The sequence below is a fragment of the Fundulus heteroclitus genome, chromosome 4 (genome assembly GCF_011125445.2).
Source record: "Fundulus heteroclitus isolate FHET01 chromosome 4, MU-UCD_Fhet_4.1, whole genome shotgun sequence".
Classification (NCBI taxonomy): Eukaryota; Metazoa; Chordata; class Actinopteri; order Cyprinodontiformes; family Fundulidae; genus Fundulus; species Fundulus heteroclitus.
Window position 1 is genome coordinate 20,094,914 of NC_046364.1, and position 14,712 is coordinate 20,109,625.

Consider the following 14,712-nt stretch of genomic DNA (forward strand, 5'->3'; position numbering starts at 1 on the left):
GGTATGAGAGGAAAAGAACCCCCACATGCAGAAAATCCAACTGGACTTGTACCAAAAGTTCCCCCAAAGGAAACAGATCTTTTTAAATGAAGTATTTGAAAGAAACACTCTATTTTTTTTCCTAAGCATCTATAAGAAGTAGCTTTCTTACCCACAGCCTCGTTTTAACTGGCTTGTTTGATGATATTATAGCAGGCAGCATTTAAAACAGTTTTGTGCTGACATGGTGCAGACAACGGGGAACCGTAACAGCTGAATTACAACACGTGCAAAATGCTGCCCGAGCTGACTCTGCATGTACTCCAGGGTCGCCTGGTGAGAAGCGGTCCCTTAATGTTCATTAACTTGGGAGAAACGCATCAACGGTATAGAACGAGTCCATTTCCAGACATCATGTAAACTTCAGACAAAATGAGCAGAACAATCATTAGCTGAGTCCTCCAGGAAAAGGGATAGGCTTTATGGATGGGAGCTTGAATTAAAGTTCACGGCAGGAATAAATATGTTTATGATCACTTACTGGGGAAAGCTTATATTAAGAGTCTCTTGGAAACAAATAAAGGCCGCCGAGGATATAAAATTTAGGCAGGGGAAATATAGCCAACAATAAATGTCGGACAAGACATTTAGCAAACATGCATAACGGCAGATAAATGGGTGGATTGTCATTCCTATGCATATTTCTTTAAGTGCAGCAGAGAAAATCAAGCTGTGAGAATGATTAGTCTTTACTAGTACAAAATCATGTTAAGCATTGCAAATTTTCAAGTGATATGTGTATTGTGGGCTAAATTTCAGGAAGGATATTTCTGCAAGAAATCGCTATAAACATTCGAGGTTGATTGCATCAATGTGTACTTGCCTACTTGTTCAGCAGGATGGAGAGTAATGGGGAAACACTACTACGCTAAAATAGAAAACATTTTTAGCCAGCTTGAAGAGAGCTCGGTACTTCTCTAATTATTTTTTTTAAATACTTTTATAGTCTGAAACTTCAACTTGTATGTTAGACCCCACCCCAACCATGTTGTTTAAGGAAATATTCTCTTTGATCACTGCCCCCATTTTAGAAATGATTTATATATCCTTAGTAAAATGTACCACAGGGATTTTAAGGTAGCTGAACTTTTTCTTAGGAAACCTTTTCTTGATCAAGATGTCTCATAGATGATACAGCTGGCCCTGTCTCTCATAGTCTAAACCTGTTTCTCTCCCAGACATGGATGTCGGTTTAGCTTTTAATGCAACTAACTGCGTGTGCTCTCTTTCATTTTCATGATGGGGAAACTGGCTCAGAACCTAAATGCTTAGCTGGGTTTCTTTCCTAGACAAAGCCACCTATTGAGTTAGTCTGCCATTACCCTCTCTAACATAGAAAGTATTCCTGGATCAGTGATTCTGTGTTATTGTGTGTGCGTGTATGCCCTGTCTTCTCAAACCCCCAGTCAGTGGTGGCAGATGGCCGTTCACACTGAGCCTGGCTCTGCTGGAGGTTTCTACCTGTTGAAGGGGAGTTTTTCCTCTCCATTGTCGCTACATGTATCCTCGGCATGAGGGCTTGCTGCAAAGTCACATTGCATGCAACTGTCCACTGTGGCTACAAGCTCTTTCAGAAAACGATTTAACCAGTCTGTCTGCTTGATTTGATTGATTTGACTTTGTAAAATGCATTGAGATGACATGAATTGGCTCTTTTTTAAATAAAATTTAACCTTAATTGTGTTATTTCTAACTAGAACTTACTAAGATGAAAACAGACTGCGGCTGGTGAGCTCTTAACTGTGCACAGGAGACATAGGTTTTCTGGATGAAATACATTACATTCTTTTTCTTATTTATCAGACGCTATTAGGTTAGTATAAAAAAATCTAGAGCCACATTTAAATGAGGAAAAGCTAGCATTGCAGAGCCAGAACCGAGCAGATGGTGATAAATGAGGACCACTACATGTGAGGAGACATTTGGTGATACTTAATAATGGTTTTAGAAAAAGACGTGTGACCATCCATCTAGCAATACAGCGAGCCAGCCAGACAGCTAGGCAGCAATTCATAAATTCTAATTTATTAAAATATATATATATTTTTGGATTGTGAGAGAAAACTGGAATACCAAAAGTATTTTGCTACTTTCAAGAAGAATCTTCCATTAATTTTCTATACCTGTTTAATCTTTAGATAGTCTGGTACCTGTCTCATTTGGCGAGACGCAGGTACACAACAGACAGGCCGGCGGTCTATCATGGCGCAATGCAAGACAGAAAACCATGGATGCACTTATATATATAATTGTCATGATTCATAGGTGTGGATTTTGGTTCATGTGTTGCAGTATTTTCTTTCGTCTTGATATATTTTGATATTAGTTTTGCCATTTGGGTTTAAGCTCATTTATGTATTCAGATTTTTTTTTTGTTCATGCTTTCTAGTTTTTTCTTGGGTCTTCCTTCTCTTGATATCTTCGCTTAGTCATGTCATGCTAGGATCTTTCTGGTAGTTCAGTTCAAGTTCAGTCATGTTTTTTTTTGTTCTTTTCTTGTCAGTTTGCAATCAGTTAGATTTATTCCACGTGATTTTTTTTTTTGCTCGTCTTCACTGCCAACTTAATCAAGTTATTCAGTCCACCTGCAGCCTGCCAATCAGCATTGTTGCTCTCATCTATGACAAGCCACTTATAGCGCTCACCCTTCACGGGTGAATGCTGTTTCATGTCAAGCCAGTCGATGTTCATACCTGCTCATGTTTTACTTTTTGTCTAGGCGTAAGTTTTGTTTTTTTCTCATTAAATTTCTACACTCAGCATATTGCTTTTGCCTGCCTGTCTGCACTTGGGTCCACTCCGAGTAGCACTTCCTGAGACATAATTGTAATACCAAAATACCTAATATGCATTGACTTAACATGCAGGTCTTTGGACGGGGAGAACATGTCTGGCTGGGATTTCAACCCAGGCTGCAAGGCAAAAGTGCTAACAAATGTGCCACTGTATAGCCCACAGAACAATCAAGGTTTATACAAGAAAACTGACAACAAAATAACAAAAAATCCACTGATGCATGTTACTATGCACATGAAATTCGATACAATGCCTTGGGAAATTGTATGACAGTTAAAAAGACACAAACCTGCTCCTTCCTGTGCTGTACCCCTTGAGGATAGCACAACACTGGTGCAGCGATTCGCAGAACCTTCTGCAACACCCCCATTGGCATTTTGCCTTATCCTGACATTTAGGAAATGCTATATTAAGCTATTGGCAAACTCAGAAGAACTCAGGCTGTTTTCTGAACTATTGATAGCTAAGATTTAAAAGGAAAGAAGCGTCCAAACACTTGGTTAAAGTGCACTCAACAAGAACACTGCAGCCTTGGCCTTTCAGTGGGAGCACCGGGCCTGTGCACATCTCCACAGAAGGAGCACAACACACTTAGCTATTAGCAAACTTGCACTGAATGCCCAAAATAAAATGAAGCAAAAAAAAAAAAAAAAAAAGTGTATTGGGAACACAGTATCCGCAGTAGCAACTCCAGGTCATGCTAGCACTCCATATCCATTCAGTGACAGATGGTACAGCCGCCAAACTCCTTAGGATGGCTCTCATGCAACTTTCAGTGCAATAAATTAGTAAACAGTCCTCTTTTATTTATTTATTTTTTTTGCAATTTTGTTTCCAACATAATCTGCAAAAAAGACTTGGGAAAAAAAAAAAAGAAAACCATGAAAGGTTGCAGCCTGCATACAAATCCTTTTAGGGTTTAACTAAAAGCACAGGCAGTCTGTAGCCTGATGCATCAGAGACAGAAGTGGTCTGGAAAAAAAAAACAACAGAGAGTGATGACAGAGACGATGGAGAGATAAAGTTTGCTTTCTAAAAGCTTCCCCGTTTTTCTGGGAAGAGCGACAGCAAAAGGAAGGGAGAGCGGGAGGCGCTTCCCGGTGGGCCTGTTGCTGCTGTCTGGCAGTGCCCATCTGTCGCATGTGTTCAGGAGAATGAATTACAGCCAATTAGGATGACAGTGCCGCAGCGACTGAGCAAAGGGTAAACACTGTTAGTGCAGCAAAGACACAATTTTGTGATCTGTATCAGTGATGATGCTGAGCATGTTCCGCCTCCAAGTTCTCCATCTTTCTGTTTGTTTTGAAGATGGTGAAATAACTAGCCTGAATGTCAGAGAGGTTGGTGGAGATTTGAAGCAAAGAAGGAAAGCGATAAATAATCCTGATGACTTTTGTTAAAAGTGTGAAAGAAAGCTCTGGCTTTGGTGCAGTGATCCATCCTCCTGCTGCTCTGGTTTCTGTATGTGACTGTGCTCGTTACATTACATTCTGAATAGGAGCTAAAAACATAAACAAGAAAACTTTATGCTGTCTTTACATCCAGCGTTTTGGCAGAATATGCCATGGTGATAATGTTTTTGACATGGATAGAATGTGTGCATTTACCTGCACACATTCCAAGCTAGTCAAAAAGGAATACATTTTTATGTGCAAAAGGTTAACGCGAGGCAACTGCATCCAAGTTTATTTGGCGTTTGAACTTTCACCATCCATCAATCCATCCATTGTCTAAAACCCACTTGTCCCAGTATAAAATCTAATAAAGCTTCTTGCATGTATAAATTAAGCGGAGCACTATGGCAAAAGCAGTAAGGCTCCACTCGTGAAAGTAAAATCTTTTGGGCTCTTTTAAGGCATTAAGACAACAATTCTTATTGCCACATTGCCAGACAGGACACAAATAAATAAATCATTAAATAAATAAACCCACTTATCCTTGTAGGGGGATCCTGTGAAAAAGAGCAAGATCAGCCATATTTTTGGACAGTGGGGGGAAGCCAGGCACCCAGAGAGAACCCACACAAGCACAGGGAGAACATGCAAGGTCCATGCAGAAAGACGCTGGGTTGGTATTTAAACCTACAACCTGCTTGCAAGCGATTGGAGCAGATTACATTTGCAATTCTATTTAATTTAGATTAAAAAAATTGGAAAGGGGACCTGGGATGTGAACCCAGGTCCCCTTTCCATTTTTGGAAAGGGGATATATAGTCCCGCTACACCAGTACTAAATGAAATCTCACTGTGCACATTGTATATGTTCCTCAACAGAAGGAACAGAATAGCTAAACTGAAATGGTTCTGCTGTAAAAATCCCTGCTTAGGGTAAGTAACACTTCTGAAAATTGCTGTCAGTGAACATTAACCCACGTCTCTTCATCAAAATGAAAGTAGATAACAAAAACAAGTTTAGTTTTGATGTGTTTCAAACTATTTTATGTGTTTTGTTTGTAGTTCTGTTAGTTACTGTAGCTAAGCATATAGTTAACTGAAAGAAATGGCTATATTTAATTGAATGTACACCTCTCCCTTCACTTCCTGCTCTGTTAGTATGCACACATTTCAGGGAATGAGCACGGGTCTTTTAACTGAAAGATATTTTTCTGGCAACTTGCTTGACATTTGCTCAGACATATGGCGGGAGAGGGCCTCTCTGCAGACGGACACGTCCCACGGCTTGGCGGCAGAGCTCGCCCTGGCCACTGGAGGCCAAGCGAGTCAGTGATGCAGGAAATGCTGCTGTGTGTGCATGTGTGCGTGTAGGCCTGTGAATGTCTGTGTGTGGGGGCGGCTGATTATCCCCGAGCCTGGTTAAGGTAATGTAGCGGAGAGGAGGGTAAGTTGGCCTGACACTCACATCTAGATCACGGAGGCTGGCAGACTGCTACAGGGTAGGGGTTGTGTGTGGATACTATATGTGTGCAGCACTGAGCTACAGGGCATGTCTGAGATTTATCCACCTGTCTATCTGCATGTCTGCAATGAAATATCAGAATATTGTGTGCACCGACTTAGTCAAAACTGATCAGTCGAATGTCCAGAAAAAGCCAAAGTGTCTTTGTTTTCAACCACGTGCAGTGCGTCGGAGGAGGACGTCCATCTGTGTGCTTTCAGTTGCAATGATAACTAAATGGCTGTGACTAAATCTGATTAAATGGGAAGAGTGTGTACACACATTGCCTCCCACGTGGCGCGCTGCCAAGGTATTCAAACTCTGCTTTATCTGACCTTGAGGAAGCAAAGGAGGTTGCATTGCTCACTGTTGCAATGCAGAGGATGAAATAGTTTTGCCAACCTGGGAAAAAAAAGTCAAGCAATAAAGAAAAGCACTAAGTATAGGCATTTATTAGAAACTGAAGAAAAAAAATCCTTCCCTGGCAGCCAAGGAAATGGGAAAAGCATTTCTGAAAACCCAGCAGGAAGTCACATGACTTACTGTGTGTCATCTTAGGCTATAAACATACGGTGACTCATGTAATACCAAGTCAGATGTGCCTTGCAAAAAAATTGTTTTCTCAATCAGATTGCATCAAGTCTTTTTCGAAACAGATATCCACCTCTAGCGACAGCATATAATTCTATGAGCTACGGGAAGTTTTTCTCATCTGTTATCATCAGCATCTGCTTTTCCATTTTTAAAAGCAAACGCAAATGACCTAAAAAGGGCACCAGAATCTTAACAAGACAAGGCAGTGGTTTATTTCTAATGATAAATAATAAGTTGAGATAAACAATGTTAGGTCAATTCACCCTGATGAAAAACCACGTATCTAAGTCTAATTCATACAGGTTAAACTGGATATATTCATTGTTCACTAAACGTTCGGAAATAACTTCACAGTCCTAATATAAACTACTTTTCTTTATTCCAGAAAATATTTTACACACAACTTCAATCCCATCCCTATTTATGTGAACTAACTTTGAGCCTCAATAAGCATATTGATGATGTCATTACCAATCATTTGCAACCTAACATAACCAGCTTAAAAGTTAACAGAAAAACGCAAATTCTGTTCTAAATACTCCAGCTTCTAAACTACAATTAGAAAGTAGTTAATATGATTTATTTCTGACTGTGGAAAGTGAATGTTTAGCAGAGAATAAATAATGTACATTAAATCTTTTCTTGACACAACATATTAAAAAACAGAACAAAAGGAGAAAGTTACCCTATATCAGAAGCATCATTCTTAGGGTAAATACTACCTCCCTGTATCCATCTCCTGTCACTTTCTCCTGGCATATTTTGTGTTTGTACGTTTGGTATATACTGTATTTCCATTAAAAAAAGCGTGTCAAAAAGCAGCCAGAAATAGCAACTGCATCGTCTGCCGCTCATGTAAACACTCAGCAGCTGCCAGCCCCTAATATGGATGAGCCACACACACAGAACCAGAGTGCAGCACAATGTGCAAATGATGCTTTAAGCCCCACTGGGACCTTTAGAATTAGCTCAGGATTGTCTTCATATGCAAATTCAAAAGTAGAATGATGATGAACATCACTAAGATGAAAAAGTTTGTTTTCCTCTTTTCAAAAAAAGAGTACAATAGTAGTGCTAGAATGGAATATGCGCCAGGCGTGGCCGGTCGACCAAAGTTACCCGAAGAGCACGCTGATGAATCACAAAAGAATCTTAATTTCTTTAATTAACTGTAAAATTAGTATGGTTCTGTTCAATGTGTTACACCTACTGCTGCCTCTCTTTCATACACAATGTGACAATAGCCTGTATGAATGATTATTGATCTTCTTTGACAGAAAGGCTTCTTACAGCGAATAATTGAATGCGTTTATAATCTATAATATGACAACAAAAGAGAGTTTTTTCCTCTCAAATACTAAGTTTGATTTTGGTTATTTATTTTAAAATGATGTTGTGGGGGGAAAAAAACACATTTTGGAATGTGGCACACATTTACATTTTGAGTTACGCAAAAAAAAAATGGGGCTGTTTCCAAGAAAAATTTTCTTTATGTTTCTATAAACCGTTTACTGTTAAGACAGTTCACTTTTCAACTCACCCAGAAAGTAGAAACATTGTACCTTATTTTATATTTATAGTTGTTAAGGAGAAATTTGAATCCACTTAAATCAGAATGGCCATGTCAGAAATGCACCAATTTGGTGATCAGAAATCAGTCACAAAATGTTGGTTACTGGTGTATCTAGGGTTAACTTTTAGGTTTGGTTTTGAACAAATGCTGCTTTATTTCAAAGGATTGAAAGGCTCGGCCTGGGAGTATAGCTTTTCAGATATTGTTGAATATTAGCCACTCTTCTAGCAACAGGATGAGGTAATTTTCCAAGAGGCTTTTAGGAAAAGTTAACGGAGAAGACAATAGTTATTACTGACGTGTGGAATGTCTTCTTCCAAAGAAGCATTATTGATTCCCTGCTGACAAAACTCTGTGGAAAAGGCACTTCAAAGCTCACTGGTCTGAATCATCATTTGAAAGATGAGCCTGATGCTTTGACTGCAAGGTTTTAGCCGGGAGGCAAGGCGACAAAATATTGATTGGAACGACAAGTTATCCGCAGCCTGAGTAAATATGCTCATTTGGCTTAAAGTATCATTCATAAAAACCACAAGGGAATCTACATAAAGTAAGCAGGTGGAAAGGCAATCCAGCATTGGAGGACCAGCAAATAAACCGAATTCACCTCACATCCACACAGACACACATACACCTTTATATACAGCCACATAAAAAAATAAAAGAGAGACTTTTTATTGGAGGGCCAGAAACGCCGGTGATCAAACTCCAACAACCAAAATAGCCACGGTGATTTAGTGGAGCGAAAATCCATTATGGCTCCATCCAAAGGTAATGACTTTTTCAAGCCTCCCAGCTGATTCTCCAGAACAAGAGTGGAAGGAGAAAACACACACAGTGGACAAATCAGGCCTTTGTTCAGAACAGTGTGGGGTCCTGCAAGAGACTTTAGGTTGTTCATTCCCTCAATCTTTCTCAGTGCCAGCCAAGACAGCAGCAGCTGCAGCAGCATCTCTATTAAAGCCAAAGTCTAGAATAAAAACAGCAACTGGATGGCGTATTATGAACAACAGAGCTATTACTGTTGATTTGCAACTTGTTTGTTGCACCATAATGGTGAACATTATAGATGAAATACTGTACAAACATTAAATTTTTATCTTTTTCACATTAAAAATTGCACACAGAAATATTCAACATTCATGCAAAACTGGGTTTTTTTCTTCCCACTTTAATGACTCATGGTTCAAGGTGCTTCTTCGTCCTGCAGCATTAAAGTCATTTATATAACTATCCATTACCTTGAACCAGGCAGCGAAGCTCAACCTACTTTATAGAAATATATTTACCATGAAAAAAATGCACCAAACATGCTCTGCAAGCATCTTTCAACTGATAATTTTAGGATACCCTTTGATCAAAAGGGGGTAATCTTAACATATGAAGCAGTTATCGCTGCCGGATAATCCATCCATCCATCTATTGCCTATACCTGAGTGTAACAGTCAATCACAGGGCAACACAGAGACACACAGGACAAACAACCATGCATGCTGACAATCAAACATAAGGAGAATTTTGACAAACCAGCTAACCCTAACTCCCATGTGTCTGGACTGTGGGAGGTACCCAGACATAATGCATGCATGCACGGGGAGAACATGTACACTCCATGCAGAAAGGATTCAAACCCAAGACCCTCCTGCCTCAAGGCAATTAACACACTGCAAAAAGGGAACTAAAACTAAGTAAAATGTTCTTGAAATTAGAGTATCTGTCTTTGATTTGAAGAGGAAAATAAGACGGTCTACCAATGGGATGAGTATTTTTACCCCTAAAATAAGATCATTGGATAGAGTGCACTTGAAATAAGATGATAGAGACGAATTGTTCCTATATTAAGTGCAAAAGTCTTATTCCATTGGCAGATCATCTTGTTTACCTGCTCAAATCAAGGGCAAATACTTACTTAATTCTAGTTCCCTTCTTGCCAATTGGGCCACCATACAGCAGCTGGGTAAGCACTGGTTTTAAAACGCTTACAATGTCATATAAAGAAGAAACCACCCAGAGGTTCCCAGAAGAAGCCTCGACATAGTCATGAAATGAGACAGTCCTCTGTTTAGAAGACAGAGATTGCATCTGATGCGCCCCTCTGCTAAGTGTTTATCCCCTCAGTATTGGACATCATCCTGAACATGACCACATGCTAGCTCTCAGTGCTGCCACTGATGTGACACAGTACATCACCTTTGATTTAGATAGCAAGTATAACAAAATAAATAAGCAACCAAAGCTGCGCTGCAACACAGATTCCTGACAGACTATGTTTTACAGCCAGATTTATATTGATTCTGTGACGCTGTGTAGACTAGAGGCTGAACTAAATCAAACCCACACACAGCGACTCACCGCTGTAGGTGGATGTAAATAAACACCTCTGCTGTGCAAAATCCAGTTACATGAAGTGAATAAAGGTACTTGAATGAAAGAGAAATGACAAAGTTAGGGTGCAGCGGGCGCATCATTAGCAAGCAGATCTCATTTACGGAATCGCAGAAAGTCTCTCTGCCTTCAATCAGCTGCTCTAGAGTTGTTTATGATCTCTTGCTTCTGACGGCGTGCTCTTATTATTTCCTGGTTCTCTCTGATTTGGGATTTTGCTTTTAGTGTAACACATTGCCTTTGCAAAAGAATGCATACACCTAGAACTTTTTGCATTTGTTGTGTTTCAGCCATAAACGTCAATGTATTGCATTGGTTGTTTTTGAACAACTCTTAGGTGTAAAATAACGTTAATAATAAATAATAACAAACGATCATAATGTTCTCAAAGGTCTTTATGAATAAACATCTGAAAAGTGTGGCATGCATTTGTATTCATACACAAAAGCATGCCTCCTGTCAATAATACGTGAGATTACCTGTAGCTACATTGTTTTAAGGTATATCTTATCAGCTTCACACATCTAGAGGAGATTTTTCCCTAAATCTTTGCATTATAGCTTAAGATCAGTCAGATTTGAGCAATTTTCAAGCCTTCCCATAGATTCTCTTTTGGAATTATGTCTGGACTTTGACTATGGAGTGTTAAAGGTCATGTAAAGTCTTAGTTGCTCAACACACACATAACCTTTTTGTCATGGAAGCCACTAAGTCAAGCTTTAGATGAGCTAGATTAAGCTCATATGAGCAAAGCAACCTCCTCTACAAATTTGCTGTGTCCATAATGTGGCTCATGACAAAGTTAAACAAGTATCTTATCTTTTCAATAAAGGTCAGATCAATGGAGGAAAAGACTGGTGATCCTCCTGTCAACAGATCCTCTCACCTGCCCTGTGGATAACTGCAACGCCTCCAGGGTTACCATGGGCCTCTTGCCTCCACTGTCATGTTTGGTGCATATCCATGTCTTACTAGGCTTGCAGCTGGGCCAATCTCTTTCTGTTTCTGTATAACAAGTTGAACTGTGACCCATGGTGAAAGCTATAATAATACAATATTGTTTTACAACATAATCCTGATTTAAACTTCTACAGAGCTTTATCACCAATCTACCTGCTGAATTGCTTCCTTCGCTGAAAAGCTGGATGTATGCAGGACTTAAATTACCCAGAGAGTGGGCTCTACTTGCTAACCAGGCTAATTCTGAACACAGTTGGTACAACTAGATTCAATATATGGATATCGGCATAAGATAATTCATTTTTCAGATTTTGTTTTTGAGGTCATGTGATTCACATACTTTTGCTATATGCTTGCTAGTACCGCTAAAACATAATGTGGCATAACAAACAGTGTGTGAAGCCTCATTAAGACTTGTCCTTGATCAGCGGCAGCTTTAGGCCACTGCATTAATTGCCACCCTTGAAATTATTATGGCAGAATTCTTTACTGCAGTAAATAACAATCTCTAATCATCTAAAATAGCAAATTTACAGGTGGCTGTTGCTTCTCCGGTTCTACGTTGTACTTTAAGCATTTAATGAAGAACAGGAGAAGTTTGAGGGTCAGGGTGGCATGTAAATATTTATCAATATTTGTGTTTGAATGAGGAAGAAGATGACAGAAATGACAACATACTTAAAAGCAGGGGTGAGGAAGACGGTCGGTCTCATTAAAGCAAATTTACGCTGACACACAAACAGAGCCGCTCGTCATTTTAAAGTCAAATGCAATCACATGCTGTTACTCTTTGTTGGCCTAACAAGAACTGAACCAACAGGAACTGAACTCCCATCTCCCCACTCCCCCTAATTTACACAAAGACCAGACCAGAAACAGCTTTTGCCCTGTAACAACACCAACAGATGAGAACTAAGCAAAATCTGGAACCTGCCTGAAGCAAATACTTAACATGATTGATAGAGCCAAGTCCACCTAATATTTCTAGAAGCCTTTTTTCTCATGAAAATGAGAAGAAAAAACAATGATCTTCAGATCGATACAGGCACAACACTCTAATTAAGCTCTAAAAAGTCTAAGCAATAACAACAGTCTTTGAGGTAAAAAGGACTGTCACTAAGTACAGGTGATCAATTTGAGCTATTTTAGTATTGCTAGGTTTTTCAATGAAGGCCACGATAGAGATATAACAAGGTGTTTAAAAATACACTGTAATATGTGCAAGGAGTCATGTGTATGGCTCATTCTGGCTGCAAGAGAGCAAGAGAGAGCAAGACATTCAGCAGATGAGAGGAAACCCGAAAGGAATCCAGCAAAGCTGCTCTGTTTTAACCTTATAAGCTTTTAACATCTGTCGGTTATAAGTTTTGGTAACCTTTTAGGAAGTCCCAGGTAAGATAAACTGTTGTTTTAGAAGTGCTAAGTACTTAATTGGTAATATCGGAAGATAACGACAGCTGTCTTGTTAATTATCTAGTTTTTGTGTAAAAAAAAAAAACATTTTCTTTTAAAAGATACTGCACTCTCTCACACACTGTGTGCCTCTGCTCCTAGTCCTAATGCTAATGATCATGGCAGAACGGCTAAAAAGACTGTTATTTCCTAATATATTATAGTGGGGAAATCTTAATCATCTTTTGAAAAAAACTGGAGGGCATAAATGTGCCACAAAATTCTGATCAGTGCATCTCTACTCATAAAACATGTAAGAGACAAATTTAAAGTGAAGAATTGTGCAAATGTCACTTTGCATGCCCTCTCTCCAGAAATATTGAGCTGTTCCACTCTGTGTATAAGGCAACTGGAAAAAAAAACAAAAAAAACACCAAGACAAATCCAACCAATTCACTGTCTCCTCCAACTGAGAAAAACCAGCATGTTTTCCGAATAGCTCCATCCAGGGAATATCGCTAAAATGAAGTATTGGCTTATTTAACCTGCACTAAAATGTGGGACCGCTGCAGTTGCCATGAACGATTTTCAGCTCAACAAGGCCTGGAAGATTTACAAGAGGAATTGATTCTACACTGAGATACATCAACCAGAAAGGCAAGTGGCAGAGTGGCTTTTCTGCTTTTTCTCCTCGTCCAGCTATCTGCATGAACTCACCTTTCATACCGAATTTGGAGCGTCTGCCGTACTTGTTGATGAGAACAAAAAGGACGAGGAGGAGGACACAAGCGAAGCCTGCTAGACCCACAGCGATGGTAACCTAGGAGGAATGAAATGCTGTCAGACGAGAGCAAGCAGAAAAATAGGTATAGGCACCGCGGATCAGGATTTAAGGCAGTCAAATGTGACCTCTGCTTTGCTGCAGGTAAACCAGTGAGTAGAATGTGATTCAGATTAAACACTGCTTTCATCTACTGAATGTGTGCTGTATGATCAGACTTAATAACTATCCCTGCAACTTCTTATTCCAAATTTAAATTCATTTGTACCAACCTTATTCAAAGAGGCTTGCAGCATTTTACACAACAGACTCCTCTCCATCACATAGAATTAAAGTCTCTTGTTTAATGTCACAGCTTTAATCTGACAAGCATATTTGAAAAATAAAATCATATATATTTGCATTTGTTTATTTACTAAAGAGAAACTAAATTTAAAATTTGTAAAAGGAGGCAAATGTGGTAGAACTTTATTTTTATTCTTTTCATTAACTCATCGTTAACAGCTCACATGATTTAGCTGAGCCTTTTTGTTCAAATACGCAGGGTCAAAAGTTATTGTCCCATATGAATTTCTTCTATTTTTGTAATTTGTTTTTGTCAAACTGCAATTTTTCAGATTTTTTTAATACATCTTAATATCAGAAAAAACATGCATAGGTTGTTATCCTTTATTTAAAAAAGACCCATGGCCTTTGGTTAGTGTTTTTCTACTCCCGCATCCCTCGGTACAATGTAAACCTGATGACGTTTGGGTCATCTTAGCCTTGCAATTTCTGTTTTTACTTCGACACAAACAAACCATGCCAAGGGCGGAAACGAAACCAAGTCTATTTTAAAGGGACGACCACCTCCGGTGTGAGAACAAGCAAAACACAGCTCTAGTTTCAGGGTTCCTGCTCTCTATCGAGATATTCTCTTCAATACAGTTTAAGAACTTGATGATTCTAAATCATTTACTGGATTTTGATGGTTGTCGTTTGAGTGTCATATAATTTCAGCGCACACATGTAGTGCTAATCAAAATTGCTTCAATCATTAACCTCCCTTTCAAATTATGGGAACCACAGATTACAGATATAAACGGTCAAACTGCATTAACTTTTATTAGAAATGGAAGCTAATTCTCACCAGGATTTTAGAGATTTACTTTGGGGGGAAAAAAATTACTGATTTTATCATTTTGTCCGACAACATTCTCTAAAGTTTTAATGAGAATGATTAGAATTAGTTTTTTTTTTATTTTCTCTGAATGAAATGTTATAAATTAGTACCTTACATGCATTATACAAGATCTTT

The 14,712-nt window shown here is 39.0% G+C and overlaps 1 protein-coding gene across 2 annotated transcripts in view; it reads right to left on the bottom strand.

The window, feature by feature from the left end:
- The window catches only part of ntrk3b (neurotrophic tyrosine kinase, receptor, type 3b), a 316,929-nt gene that overhangs the window by 123,499 nt on the left and 178,718 nt on the right, over positions 1 to 14,712 (bottom strand). The window contains exon 10 of one of the 2 annotated variants that reach the window (XM_021307316.2): positions 13,361 to 13,454. In XM_021307316.2, the coding sequence (XP_021162991.2) occupies positions 13,361 to 13,454 (94 nt within the window). Of the gene's footprint in view, positions 1 to 13,351; positions 13,455 to 14,712 lie in introns of both variants that reach the window. The other variant, XM_021307312.2, reaches the window with a different exon arrangement.